Here is a 15290-nt window from a genome sequence, read left to right as displayed (position 1 = left end):
CCAGCTCTGAACCCAAGTACAGTATGTCGGGTTCCTTTCTTTTGATCACTCACAGTTTCTTGTGACATTCACTCATGTGGTGTGTATGTGGTTTATTAAAGCAGGTTTATGTTTATTTATTACTGTCATGATTGGCATTAAGAGTTGAGTACTGGCACGCTTGTCATCCCTCGGTTACAAACAAAAGGAGGATACTGAAATCACACACTATTTATAAATTCCTATTTTAGGATAAACTATACAAATAAAATATAGACATCTGTACAATATCTCCCAGAGAAGCTGCAGGTCAATGTGGTGCTGGGATAACAAGGTTCCTAATGGCAATTCTTGTAGCTACAACAATTTTAAGTGATAATATTTTCAGATCATCTACAAAAAGGATGACAGCAGCCGAGACACAGCTAGCAATTCAGAAAAATTGAAAGGTATTTTAACTTATAACAAAACACATCATATTGTTTCTAAACTGCTAGTTCTGTCTCAGGCAAAACATAAATATGAATCTATATGATCTGGCAACTACTGTAGTTTACTGGAAGTGTTTTCATTGATTCTGCTTGAGTTGAAATAAACCTTATTTATACAAGCCTCCAAGCAATATATAACCTATTGCAGAGCTCACCCACTATAATCTACACGAACAGAACCGTTATTCAATGTATTTATTGGCTGCTTCTTTCTTAACTGCTGCAATACACTTGGCCATTGTGGGAGAAGCTCGGGTAATGGAGTTGGTCATGTAGAAGTCTTCAAGCTTCTTTTGAGGGACATCAATAGGTGCTGCTCCCTTCTTCCCACTTACCATCTGATGGAAGGAAACAAAAAAAGATATTAAAATTTACAAAAAACAGTTCACAAACAATGAATTATTATTTACACTACATGTCACTAAAATACACTCGCTCCAAAAAGTATCTTTATGTTTTTGTGCCAGACATTATGACACAACGGACGAAGGATTCTGACAACCCGACCGAGACAACAGGAGTCACGGTGTTCATTGTGGAACTCATCGATCACCCTCTGTGAAGATACTTTTTGGGGTGAGTGTACATGTACTGTATGTCCAAAATCATAAGCAGGGAAGCACATAGAGAATTATCACCAAGCCATAGTCCACAGGCAGCAGCTAACAGGGCTGGAACAAAGCAGGAACAGTCGCCCGCACTTATACCCGGTGTGTTCTGTGGCAACTCTGTGTTTGTTTACATCATATTAAAACTCCAGGAATGGCCTCTAAAGAAACTCACAATAGCAGCCAGACTAGGTAAGCATTCCACAGAGTTGCCACATCTCACAAAATGCACCAGCCACTGTACCAGGTGTAAGTGCAGGCAACTGTACACATGGGACGAGAGGTGAACCTGATAGTGTGATGGTGAAGACTACTGGCCCAAAGAAGTATCTCTTGCCTCCCATATTTATGTGTTATTAAGGAGATATGATTGTGATAGCAAGGTCGACTAACTTTAGAATTAGTGTAAGTCAACAATGCTGGGAGTCCTGGGATACATGGATGTTCAGGCAATAGTCTGCTCAGATGATACTCGAGTCACCACAGCCAGGCATCAAGCACTAAAATAATCTACACCCTTCCTGATAAACCTACATTATATTTTTGTATAGTTTGTAAACATAAACCTTAATGAGCTCAACCAAAATCGTATGTTCTCCCGATGACGACATATTCTCACCTCGGCAAGAGCTGTGGCCTGTGCAAAGTAGTTCGCTTCTTCTACGTCCCCATAGCGTGTAAGATTGGGCGACACTTCAGCCAGGCGATTACGAATGTCATTTAGTTTATCATAGGGAAGTCTCGTGTCCACAATCTGGAAAGTAAAGAGAGTGAAGTAAAAGTTTAGTGAACCTTCCAGAGGGATTAAAATTTAAACCAATCAGGACACCATGAAACTCAATACCCCACCTCTGAGAGTGCCCGGATGATCTTCCAGTCTTCACGAGCCATGCCCGGGGGGACCAGGGCAGCCTGTGTCTGCTGGGCTCGTCCCTCCATGTTGACGTAAGTAGCAGTCTTCTCGGTGTAGGCAGCACCGGGGAGGACCACATCTGCCATCTCTGCTCCCTGGTCTCCATGGTGTCCCTACAGGAGTCATAGTACAGTCATCCCCTGAGATATGTATGATTGATAAACATAATTGTTCCACATGCTGACAAACCTTTTTCTGTGAAGGAAGTGAACTCTTAGCTCTCACGTGGTCAAGATGGCCACCAATGATGCACAGAGAAACATTTATACTCTACTACACAATGTTCATCCTTGTTATATTACCTTGTTATACTTACAGTAAATATTGGGAATGGCATCAGCTTCCAACACTTACTGCGACCATTTCCAATAATTACTGTAAGTAGAAAAAGGTAAATAACTAGAGATGCAGAGGGACTTTTCTAACACACTGCATGTAAACACCTCATAACAGTGTTCAAGAGGGAACTAACCTGATAGATAACAAGTGTATCTTTGGGAAGGTCTTCACGAGTAATAGCTCCTTCGTCGGCACCCATGAGGTACAGCACCTTGGGAGGATTGTTGCGTATGTCAGCCACGCCCGGAGTGTAGCCAAGGTCGAGGGCAGCCACTTGTGAGGCTACTCGATGAAGAATGTTAAACACTCGCCACTCTGATCCACCTTCACAACTACTGCGCAACTGCAACAATCACAACAGGAATGGATAAAATAATAACTGAAAATACAATGTCATTCTATGCTGCAGTACAATAATAATTACTGTACTGTAATGAATTTTGATGATTAAACAGTACAGTATATTTTTCAGCACTTACCTAAAATAGTGAAAGTAGGTTATAAAAATAAGGCAGACCGCTCAGATTAGCAGTGCCTGGCAGCACAGCCGTGCCCAAACAAGTAGCTTTTCATGGCCATGTGCTCGGCAGAAAAGTTGATAATTTAAGAGGAAAACACCCAAACAGGAATTTGTCACGTGCTGCATGACCCCGCCTTCCCCTACGAGGTCTGTCAACTAGCGAGGTGACCCGTTTGAGTGTGCTTAACCTCATGAAATATCATGACGTCACAGCTGAGGTTATCCCCAACTTTCAGTTCGCACAATGACCCGACAGCCAGGCAGCTCACATAATACAGGGTGAATTAGTAGAGCGAATCTGTCTCTTAAGATGACATGACAACAGAAGCAGAGATACAAATGCTGCTTACTTTTTGCGACAGTTGCAGAAGCTGAGCATATAGAACATCACCATCCGGGCGAGCCAGAAGGGAAGTTCCAACTACGATCATTGGCCGCTTGGCAGCAGTGAGGCGCTGTGAGAATGGGTGCGAGCCGTCTAACAGTTTCCCAATAATGGAAGCGTCGTCTCCTAAGTGCTGAAACAAATATATAATTAGCATCCCCAGTAATTTTACTACACATTATAATACATTGTTATGCTAATGTTAACCATAATCTAAAATGATAACTATTCTAAATTATCAGGTAACATTTATAAATTACCCAGAATATCAATGTACTAATACCAACCATAATTCCACTGAGACCTATCATGTAAGCCTTCCAAACACAGACACTCTTCTCTCTACACCACACTGCACCCTCAAGAAAAACTGTATTATCTATTTCTTTACCTCACAATCATACGTCAAATTCACGTCTGGTCCAATCATGGCGGCATGAAGTTCGTTATACGTCCACGCCTTACGAACTCTGGTGTTGAACAGCGGAGCTTCGAATCGGGGGTTAGCGCCGACAAAAACGATCATGTCGGCTTCCTCGACGCCGACAATTTTCGTATTTAGTAAATATGAGGAGCGGAGGTCGGTGCCAGTCCCAGCGTCCGGGAAGACCTACATAAAGAAACAGTATCTTACATTAGTCTGTGGAAATAATTAAGTGGGTAGAATGTCACAGTCCATTTTTCTTTTCTTGGGGTCTGAGATTATGATCTTTAAATGTGACGACTATATTGAGTTATAAAATCAATGGCATATTAATAATAGAGCTTTCTGAAATACATTAAAAAAAAAAATATCTTAAATAATATAAGAAAAATATTGGCTCAATTAAACATATGTACTGTCAGGGAAAAGGGTTCTGGCAGTCCTTCACCCAGTCCATGAACCACTCAACCCGGGACATTACTCATCATTGGCTCCCATAAACGGCGTACTGTGTCGTGTCTCGAATTCACAGGTTCATGAGTTTCTGGGTTCGTGGACAGGGTGGCGGACTGACATGACTTTTCCCCAGACTGTACCTGAGCCTCTAGACCAGATTGATGCCTTCCTTACCTCCTCAGTGCAGGTAGACTCACCACCAAGACCATTGACTAAGTCTTTCAGTGCAACGAGAGCTTCAGCATCAGCCAGGCCTAATGATAAGAGAATAAATAAATAAATAACCGTAAGTGGTATCCCAGTACAACACACAGATGCTATGGAAAAAACCTTAATACAAATAATTTTCAAAAAGGTCAAATACAAAAGTCTGAAATACAGTCACTCAAAAACTATCTGTACTCAGTGTGATCGATAAATGACCCACTGTGACCTCTCCTCCCACCATGTAGTTCAGTAATCACTCCCTTCCCTCCCCAAAACTTCCAATAACAACAAACTCCTCTTCCTCTCAACAGATGTCAACAGTATTTTCAATGCTTCACAAAAAAAAAAATAAAAAAATAAAAAAATAAATAAATAAAATAATTACATTGTTTATATTTCTGAAACACTACAAACATTTGAGTGAATAATTTTACACATGAGTGGTATAATTTTACACATGAGTGGTATAATTTTACACTTCTCTGACGACTACACAATGAACCAGCTGTCTGTCATGTGCAGTAAAACAACATTGGGTAAAAGAGGATTAGGGTTTTCTTCAGCAGCCACGTACAGAGAAAGTAAAATAAACAAAGACAGCAAACATACAATAAACAAAGGAAAGGGAATAGAACGGAGAAAAAACAAATCCTGAGAAGACAATCTGAAGGTTTATAATATGACATTGATTATATAGTGAGACTGGAGTGAGTGTACAGCTCTATTATAGTAATGACTAACTGGTCTCGTAAAGGTCCCGTTGTGTGTTATATGCCTGAAGAGAACCGGTCGTGTGTGGTAAGGATTCACTGGACAATGCTCTTCTCACACTTGACTCAGCCAGGACTGGGTTGAGGAATGGTGGTGCAGTACATGAATCCGTCAGTAATAAACTTTATCAATGGGAAAATGACGACCACCTTACTTCTGCCAGTGTAAAGCTTCAAAGGATGACCAGGGTTAACTGTATGTACTACTTCAACTAGACATTACAATAGGTATGGATGGTAACATATATTTTTCAACAATTATGATGAGAAGATCAGTTATCTTACCTCCAGCAATAGCAGCAACAGAACCATCTGCTGCTTTCAGTGCCTTGGCCGCCACAATAAGGGCGTCCTCCCATTCACAGGGACGCAGCTCACCGTCAGAGTCCTTCACCATGGGATACACAAGGCGCTGCCGCTTCAAACCATCATAGGCAAAGCGGGACTTGTCAGACAGCCATTCCTCATTGATGTCCTGTTTACAAACACAATTCAAACATTCTTAAAATCTCAAACCATTGAGAATTTTTTTTTTTAAACATTCATTATTATTCAGCTTACATCAACAGATTATGATTAACTTACCTCATTCACTTGGGGCAAGATTCTTAGTACTTCTCCTGTGCGATGGTTGACAACAATGTTAGAGCCAACAGCATCCATCACGTCCACCGAGTCAGTGCGGCGAATTTCCCAGGGACGCGCAGTAAATGCATAGGGCTGAAATATTGAGGCTGGATTAAACAGTGTCTATAAGAGGAAAAGGAAATAAGAAAGATAGAGGTGAGTGTATAAGCTCAATAATGGTAAAGCATCAGGAGTAAATGGACTGAACCTTTGAAATGGTAAAGACGTTGGATGAGTGTTAGAGTGGACGACAAAACATTGAGGCTATGTGTGATGGAGTGATGGGTGACACAGGAATGACAGACAATGTTTAGTTAGTTCCCCTGTAAGAAAGGAAAGGTGATATGAATAAATGAAAGCATACAGGAATGTTTTCTGAGTCCAGTATTCCATGGAAAGTGTATTAACCTGTATTAACCCTTAAACAGCAGCCATCACTGGTGGAAAGTATCTGCAGAGACAGCAGCCAGGCATCTATGGAAGTTTCAAGTCCATCTGTGTTCTATGATTTGTCCATGGGGAAGGGGACTGGGGAAGACTTAGCCACTGATTAATTATTAGTTAAGAGTAAGGTTGGTTAAGAGGATAAATGGATAAAGTTGGATAAAGTTCTCACACTGAAGAATATGATCGGAAAGCATATGAAGAACTGGAAGAATATTTTTTGTGGCATTCATGGAATTAGAAATAATATGACAAAACAGATACAAACGCTAAGTTGGAAGTGCTGAAATATATGTAATAAATGAGAAACTTCCAAATGCTGTCCATTGTGTTCATCAGGAGTATAAAGTGAAGTAAGGACTAGGAGGCAAAACTACGACAAAGTTGCGTAACGTTGCAATGTTAGTTTAGCCGCTATTTTTTTACAGACAAGCGAGCAAAAATGGTGAAAGAAAAATAGGGAGAGAAGTGTAAGTTAGTGAATTATCAAAAGGGATGTAGCTAAATGCTGTAAAGTCATCAAACATGCATAAAATCAACTGCTTAACCCCTTCACTATGAGGACACTACTTTGACTATTATATTTGTCTAACACCAGATGATTTTATTAAGTAGAGAGGGGACCCTGTACACAAGTGGCTATGAGTATTCTCCTGACCTGCCAAACTAACTGTAAAGGTCTATTTAAAGATGTACACGTTAAAATGTACAAAGAACGAGATTTAGTTTATCTGGCATTTGTGACTTGAAGAATTTGCATTACACTATCTGGGGATACAGGGAACATATAGAGCTTACAACTTTGAAAAGGAAGGGAAGGGAAGGGAAGGGAAGGGAAGGGAAGGGAAGGGAAGGGAAGGGAAGGGAAAGGAAGGGAAGGAAGCACAGATGAGAAATAGAATCCCTACACCACCACACATACCTTGGAGGTGAGAGCTCCAACAGGGCAGAGGTCGATCACATTGCCGGACAACTCGGACAACAGCATTTTCTCCACGTAAGTCCCAATCTCCATATTAGTCCCTCGTCCGGTCGTACCGAGGTCTTCCACGCCGGCAATCTGGTCAGAGGATCAATTAAATGTAACAGGAGAAACTTTCACCATTTTAAGATATATATAAAAAAAATAAAAACTAAAGCAACAAATAATATGAAGGATTGAATCTGGAAATCACATGTAATAGCCAAAGGAAAAAGTCCAGTGACCTGCTTGATTCCCCAGACCCAACGCATAATCTATCGGGTCCAAGGGGTCACGTGTTCTGGTTCAGTGTAAATGTCCTAAGCAGAATAAAGCTAAAACAGCATAAAACAGCTACTCCCTCTTTAAACCAGTGGCTAACAAGGTGTGGAACCTGAGATGTGATATGGTGGTGAATATCCTAAAACACCAAGCAGGGCACCAGGGAACCTAACCTGGTCTGTGCTTGAGTAATGATGCTGTGTGTAATGGTGGAATGCTCCCACTAATGTATTGAGGTGCTGATTACGGTGGTATGTGGGAGTAACTGCTGTACTATATAGAGATAATAATAATGTGTTTTTTAGTGTGTAAGTGACTCAACATTCACGATCCAAAAATTGTTACCTAAAAAAAAAAAAAAATACTCATATCAGTAATTTATCCCATTAGTCACAAGTATTGTAAATGATGTATATATTGTAAATAATCACAGAGAAATAAGAAATAAAAGAGGAACAATACAACAGTAAACATAATAGTGTAATATAACAGAAATTCAAACATTATAAGCCAAGTACAGGTAAAATATAGCATCTCTGACAAGGAGCTCAGGACCACATCAACCAATTAAAATTCACATCTTACAAGACTTAGATCAACACCGGCTGTTTGATTACTGTACAACTGTCCCGAGTTAGTGTGAGCCATGTACCACACGGTCTAGTACGATGCTTGGTTTAGTGGTGGTTCAAATGGTTACAGGGACTGTTGGTACAAATTCTTAACACTTGTCTGCTATAACAGCAGGACATGTCGATCCTCTGATACAATGGCTGCAACTAACAATCTGAATGGAGAGGCAAATGTGTTTTATCATTTAAGGCTTCACAACGCCATTAAGCTGTACTGAAAATTTCTGATCTGTTTTCCGTTACTGCCGAGAGATCCAGCCTCTGGTTTACAGCATAAACATTATTTGCAGGAATTGTGTCCTATCAAAAACCTAACCTAACCTAGACTATGGGTATCTGGTGGGTTCTCCCTACAGCTGCTTCATGACACAATCTCACCAGGTCACTCGTTAAACTCAAATAATACTACATTTCTCTTTACTAAGTTTCTATTAGAATAATTTTTATTTTACACTTGGAGATATATTACACAACTTTGGTAAAATAAAAAACAACGTTTACCTCTGTTGCAAAGCGAACACATCGTGTACAATGGATACACCTCGTCATGATTGTCTTAACAAGGGGACCAATGTTCTTGTCCTCAACAGCACGCTTGTTCTCCAAAAAGCGAGACCGATCAGAACCAAAGGCCATCGACTGATCCTGAAGATAAAGAAATTTAATATCATAACTTGGGGTAACACATGTGACCCTATGTAATAGTGCAATGGGAAAGGAACATTCAATAGAAACTCTGGTTGTGCCTTAACAGACACTCACATCACATGAATATTACAACCACAAGTTTACCCTTGAAAATTAACAATAACGTCTGTAAATGTCATCATTTGGCAAAAGTTCCCCAAATTCACAAAAGCAAAGAATAAACTAAACTAGTCATTCTTGTATACAGTACAGTATGTCTCACATCTACAGTAATGTTGAGATAATGTATTGCAACAAAGTCAGTCCAACTTTCTCTCAACAATGGGGAAATTCTGGACAAATACAGTGGTCCCTCGGTTAACGAACTCAATTTGTTCCAGAGGGTCGTTCGTTAACCAAAATCATTGTTTCAATGGGATATTGGGTAATTGATTCCAGCTCACAGAAAAGTATATACAAAGTAAAGCCAAAAATGCATAAAGTCAGAAACACTCCTAAAATTCCCCTAAATCGCCCTTAAATCACTATATATATATACGTACATATACACTCTTGCTCTCAAATCATTACTGTAATGTGATACAGGCGATTAATTTTATATCTTGTGCAAAAAAAATGACGTTTATATTCAAATTATTCGCTGTCTTGCAAGGAATCTAGCAATGCAAATTATATTCTCCTAACTTTAGTCTGAGATATTATATATGATTAAAACTGTAAGCCTAGTGAAAACCCCCAAACCTTTGTCTGAGGCAGGTGCAGGGGGAGGGAGGGAGGGAGGGAGGGAGGGAAAAGGGGGAGTATTTAATAGTTTTTCTTTTTGCTCATAAAATTCCATAGATATGCCCGGAGAGAATATAATTTACATAGCTGGAATTCTTATAAGATAGTGATTAATTTGAATGTAAACATGCCATAGTTTGCACTAGACAAAAATTTTAGTACTCATTTTGTACATTATTCTGATTACATGTACAGTTCAGCTTTGCCCTTAGGACAGTGTGTGCATGTAAGTGAGTTTCAATAAATGAATAAAGTTACATATATCGAGCCAAAAATAATAGTTGAAAAACTTTATGTAGACAGCTTGGATGGCTAAATTTTAGAATGACCAATAATTTTAATACTGTACTGTATAAAAAATGCACAAATATTAAAGAGCACAATTTTCTTTATATTTACTCCATTGGAAACGAATGTAAACATAGTAGAGATTACTGAATTGGTTGAGTACCTCCTCAGCTTATCAGCTGATGTTCAAAACAAAGCGTGATTTTTGTAAGAATTTCATTAATTGAATTTTTTTCGTTAAACGAATTGAAGATTCTTATTGAAGGTAATTCGTTAACCGAGGGACCACTGTACATCATTCATCACCTTACCTGCAAGTCACACTCTCCTCCCTGATCACAGATGGGGCAGTCTAGTGGATGGTTGATAAGCAAGAACTCCATGACACCCTCGCGAGCCTTGCGTGTCATCTCGCTGTCGGTCTTGATGCGCCAGCCCTTCATCACTGGCATGGCACAAGCTGCTACAGGCTGAAAGTACAGTAATTTATACAGGTGAGAGAGTAGAGCTTGAGTGAGAAGTGTCATCATCTAGACTTTCAACAGCTTTAATGAAGAACCAACTCTTCCTTATACAGTCTACACAAGCAATCCCGGGGTTAAGTACGAGTTCAGATACTATGGACGTTCTTGGGTCGAAAATGTCCTCAAGTCGAAACACCTACCCAATGTGCATATCGTACTCACAGAACAATGTTTAAAATCTCACTATAACATAGCCTAAGTCCTCATATACAACTAAACTCACCTAATTTAAGAGTAAAGAAGAAATAGAATGACAAAATACAGTAAATGAGATTGAAAAATAAGTCATTAGGTACAAGGTAGAAGGCAGGTAACAAACAGGGAGGTACTACTGCCAGGGTGGGTTAATCCCTGTATTAATGTTTTGTACCTTCAGGACAGATACTAGACATGCTGTATATAACCTGTACAGTTACCCACAAAAGTACTCTCTCCTTTCATGAACCACCAGCCCCGAGATTCAGACTCACATAACCTGAAGCAGTAGACACTGAAGTATTATTCTGTCCATAAATGCTTCAGGTTCACGAGTCTGAACCTCGGGGCAACTACATGAATCTTCTTGACTTAGCATGAGCCAAAGAGGAATAAATTACACACAAGAAACATAAATTAAGATATGTAACATAACAAAATACTGACCTTGACAGACTTCTCCACCTCAACGAGACACATGCGACAGTTGCCGGCCACAGACAGTCTCTCATGGTAACAGAATCTTGGGATTTCCACCCCAGCTTGTGCAGCAGCCTGGAAAAATCATTGTGTGGTCAGTATACTGGTACAATAGCACTCATCAATTAATACATAAGCTGAACTAGGAGTTATCCCTACATAAAGCTTGAATACAGACAGAGGGTAGACTAGATAATACAGCTAACAGGTCTACCATATTATCTCCCAAGGTGCTTAATAAATCACCATCTTCCAGTTAAAAAATAATAATAAACTTCAATACTGTATGAAGCAAAATGGTTATTAACTACAGGTACAGTACATGGAACTCTATAAAAGACACAAAGCTTGTTCAGTGTGTGTGTATTATTCCTCAGCCTTTGGGTCTGTGCCCCACCTTGGCCACCCCATCCAAAATGTCCTGGACAAGCCACTGGTATGAACGTGTTCCGTTCCTGAGGACGTTCGTAAGACGGATTTGTGCGTCCGTCAGAACAATGTTTAAAATCCCACTATATCATAGCCTAAGTCCTTTTATATATCTAAAATCATTTAATTTAAGACTAAAGAAGAAACAGAATGACAAAATACAGTAAATGAAAGCAAAAAATAAGTCATCAAGTAAATAAAATATTGTAAATTTCAAGTTTAACCTCGGTCGTAAGTCGGGGACCTCCTGTAAGTATATGGAACTTAAATTCTCATAACTGAACAAAGATGTAATCTGTTAGTACAGGTTTATCTACCCTTTTATACCAACATAACTATACAGGAGGTACAGTTTATACCATCCTGTACCAGAACTTACCTGCAACACAGTGGTTCCTGGTGGCACCATAACAGGCATGTCATCAATGAAAACCTCTATTTTGTCCGGTGCTGACGACTGGGTACGTGCTGCACTGACCACAGCAGCATGCCTGCCCCCATGCTGGAGCAGGCGTGATGCTCCTATACGCAGCATTGTGCTTCTGTTATTGAAAGACACAAAGTTTAGCAGTACTGAAGCAGGAAACTCTTCAGTATACTTGTCCAAGTTAATGAAGTCATACTACTTACATAGTATAATATTAATATTGTACTTTAAACTGACAGCCATTAGTAACAGCACACTGATCCAGCAAAAATTACTAAAACAATACAATTTCTTGGACCAGCAATAAGCCCAACAATCTCACACAAATATACATTACTGAAATAAATCCAAAAAGTTCTCTTATCGTACTGTAAACAAATTGATGAACAGAGAGCCATTCATCTCTCTAGTGAATGAAAACAGACTGGTTACTGTGGATACTTGCAAACACTGGCAGGAGGGTGAGGGAAAAACATGGGTTCTTCATACCTGCCAGTGAGTGTAAAAGACTTGTACCCCAAAAATAAAAGTGTAGTGTAGCTATGATGGTCAGATCAGTACAACTGGGTGGTCTCATTTCCTTCACATTTACCATTTGTTACAATCAAGTCAAGTCAACACATTAACATTTAACCTCTTCTCTCTTTATAATGTTTAATGTATATGTATCTATCTTTTAGTATATGTATGTATTTTAGTCCACTGTAGCTACATCATTTATAATACTGCTTACAACTATAATGAGACAAAATGTTTTTTGACCTTATTTCAGGTTTCTTTTCTATATTGTTTGTGCAATAAAATAAGAGATGGTGTACTGTGAGCCGCCCCAAGTTTCTGAGTTTTGTGAAAAGATTTCTCTCCAGTTCTTGGCACAAAAATGTTCAGTCCCTCACACAAAATGAATCAATCAATAAAGATACTATACTATACTATACTGTACTGTACTGTACTGTACTGTACAGATTATGTCGAACATTTACTTATCCCAGAACTGATCTATGAAATTTACTTGGCTGGATATTTTTTTTTTTTACTTGTACAGGAAATTTTTTAGCCAAGTTTTTATGGGAAAAGTTAAATAAAGATTTTTTAAGATTTCAAAACAACCAAATTTATTGTGCATCACCTCACTCATTACTTTTGACCGTCTAAATGCCTTTCATCATTACTCGGTTAATTTTACTTGATTCTTATTCATGTTTTCATTTCAATTAGTAGCACAACTCTGTCTCACACAACACTCAGTGGGAACTTTTATACTGATTTACAGGTCAGATCAGTGTGAGAATAGACCAATAAGAGGGATCAGCTTAGCAGTGATGTCACAATATGGCATCAGGTCAAACACACACGCTCACAGCCTGGTCGTACTACAGGGAGGTTGGGTCACGCAACACCTGACAAATTCCTGTTGGTATTTTACTCTCAAAACATTAACTTGTCCGCTGGGCAAAAGGACCTAAAGAATCACTTTTCTGGCCCCTAGTCTGGGCACGTCCAGACTGCTGGGCACTGCTAATCTGCATCAAAGTACGGAACAATATCTCATTTTTCTTTTTCTGTAAATTTTTAGTATTACTCCTAAAGTTTTTACAAATTTTAGCCTATAACCCCAGCCATGTTAAACAGAGAATACTGTACTTATTTTGATAGCTGGTATCAATGAAAGCAACTTCGTTGAAGCGTCATGGTGTAATTTTAAATTTTTTGTGGACATGAGAGTAAACTCGGATCGGGTGGGTCCGTTGTACACAAACAGAGCGATGACAACACGAGCTGACTCGGCAGATTTTTCAGAGAAGTATTTACGGTAAATAATTTTCTTCACGTACAAAAAACGTACAGACATCATTTTAGTGTCAAGTAAGTTTTACCCCACAAATTCCCTCTCCTTCATGCCCTGCCCACTACAGGTGACTTATGATCGTAGATAGACAAAAAAATACTTAAAATTAAAATAACAAGTTGTTACCTCCATTAAAATACTATAATGATAAGAACATGTGGTAAAAAAAATCACCAAACTAAACAAGTTGTGGTGTTAGCCGTCTCTAGTACTACCCACACCACTTATCAATATAGTAGAGTACTTTATTCCACCACATACTGTATCCTTCTTCCTACACTGTCTCTTTAATACTACCAACATCTACTTCCTGTATTTCCTGATAAAAACAAGATTCTTCCCTTAGCAATGTCTTATATGCAAATACAAGACCTAACCTCCTAATAAACAGAAACACCTCTATAAATTAATTCACCATTCAATAATGTAAATAAGGGTTAAGTCATCATACTCAAGGGTTAAGTCATCATACTCAAGGGTTAAGTCATCATACTCAAGGGTTAAGTCACCATACTCAAGGGTTAAGTCACCATACTCAAGGGTTAAGTCATCATACTCGAGGGTTAAGTCATCATACTCGAGGGTTAAGTCATCATACTCAAGGGTTAAATCATCATACTCAAGGGTTAAATCATCATACTCAAGGGCCAGTGACCATTACACACACCGGGTGGCCATAACACCCTTTATCCACCACGGTCTACCTTATATATACACCATCATAACACCTGTGATATAATTTAAGTGAAACATAAAGAGAGTTTAATAAATATGAGCCATAAGTCATGATAATAGACAAGTATTGGTGGAGACTCTTACCAAAACAACAATCAGCTGAGAGTCAAGATGGAGAACTGCTCTAAGCCAATCAGCGGCCAGGGATCATTGCGTAAAGCTAAAGAACTGCTCTTAGCCAATCAGCGGCCAGGGATCATTGCGTATAGATGAGATGGAAGTTCTTTATTGTCTTTATGGATCTATATGGAGTTTATTAAGAAAATAATATCTTTTATAATTAATTTAAAAATATAAGCTTCTAATTGGTCTTAATGATTCGATAATAAAAGACTTCATTATATTTCTTTATATTATGCTGCCGAAACATGGTAGTTAATGTCGAAAAATAACTACGAACGTGACCTCTGACCTATTTCATTTCTTAGGGTAAAGATGGTCATCGTTATTTTATTAAATCCACCAAGAATTCCATTTGTTTTATATGACTAAACATAAGACAAAATTAATGTGTGAAATGAGTTAAAAAATGTAACCGGTAACAAGCCGGGGGAGAAGTTGACGGACACATTCACAATTATATTATTCCTTAAATTAATAAATGTCTAGAATTAAAATAAAGCATAAAAAAAAAAGCTTTTAATAATTCCTTTATTATATCAAACATGTTATAATATTGTTTTAATTCACTATCTGAATGGCATTTGGAACCATGCAGACATTCCCCAAGGCAACGATGTTCGAACTACCAAATGACTCCGGCTTTAGATTCCAACTGTAACGACGTGTATGTTCCTATAACTGAATAATTACATCTAAATAAGCAATAATATTAAATAATCTTTCTTAAAACATAATTATTCTACCAAATTTGCATATTAGGGTATTCACAGA

At 38.6% G+C, this 15290-nt stretch overlaps 1 protein-coding gene across 1 annotated transcript; it reads right to left on the bottom strand.

Moving 5' to 3' along the window:
* Positions 1–208: 208 nt before the first annotated feature.
* Positions 209–14585, bottom strand: LOC121860128 (NADH-ubiquinone oxidoreductase 75 kDa subunit, mitochondrial-like). The gene is made up of 15 exons (XM_042357161.1): positions 14481–14585; positions 11765–11927; positions 10924–11031; positions 10069–10227; positions 8540–8683; positions 7086–7223; positions 5678–5812; positions 5378–5567; positions 4290–4369; positions 3627–3845; positions 3201–3368; positions 2464–2673; positions 1928–2104; positions 1698–1832; positions 209–808 (listed from the first exon to the last, which is right to left on the bottom strand). The coding sequence occupies exons 2-15, from the start codon at positions 11918–11920 to the stop codon at positions 653–655; spliced, it is 2175 nt and encodes a 724-aa protein (XP_042213095.1). The 5' UTR covers positions 11921–11927; positions 14481–14585; the 3' UTR covers positions 209–652.
* Between the last annotated feature and the right edge of the window lie 705 nt (positions 14586–15290).

Source organism: Homarus americanus, unplaced genomic scaffold, assembly GCF_018991925.1.
Source record: "Homarus americanus isolate GMGI-L3 unplaced genomic scaffold, GMGI_Hamer_2.0 scaffold5831, whole genome shotgun sequence".
NCBI classification, from domain to species: Eukaryota; Metazoa; Arthropoda; class Malacostraca; order Decapoda; family Nephropidae; genus Homarus; species Homarus americanus.
This window is presented reverse-complemented; position numbering and strand designations above follow the sequence as displayed.

Bases quoted from the DNA above. Each gene is read 5' to 3' on its own strand.
- LOC121860128 (XM_042357161.1), bottom strand. From the start codon at position 11,920: ATGCTGCGTATAGGAGCATCACGCCTGCTCCAGCATGGGGGCAGGCAT. The intron at 7,224-8,539 runs GTAAACGTTGTT...TCCTCTGACCAG, and splicing joins GTGTTCGCTTTGCAACAGAG to ATTGCCGGCGTGGAAGACCT. The intron at 2,105-2,463 runs GTTAGTTCCCTC...TGACTCCTGTAG, and splicing joins ATACACTTGTTATCTATCAG to GGACACCATGGAGACCAGGG.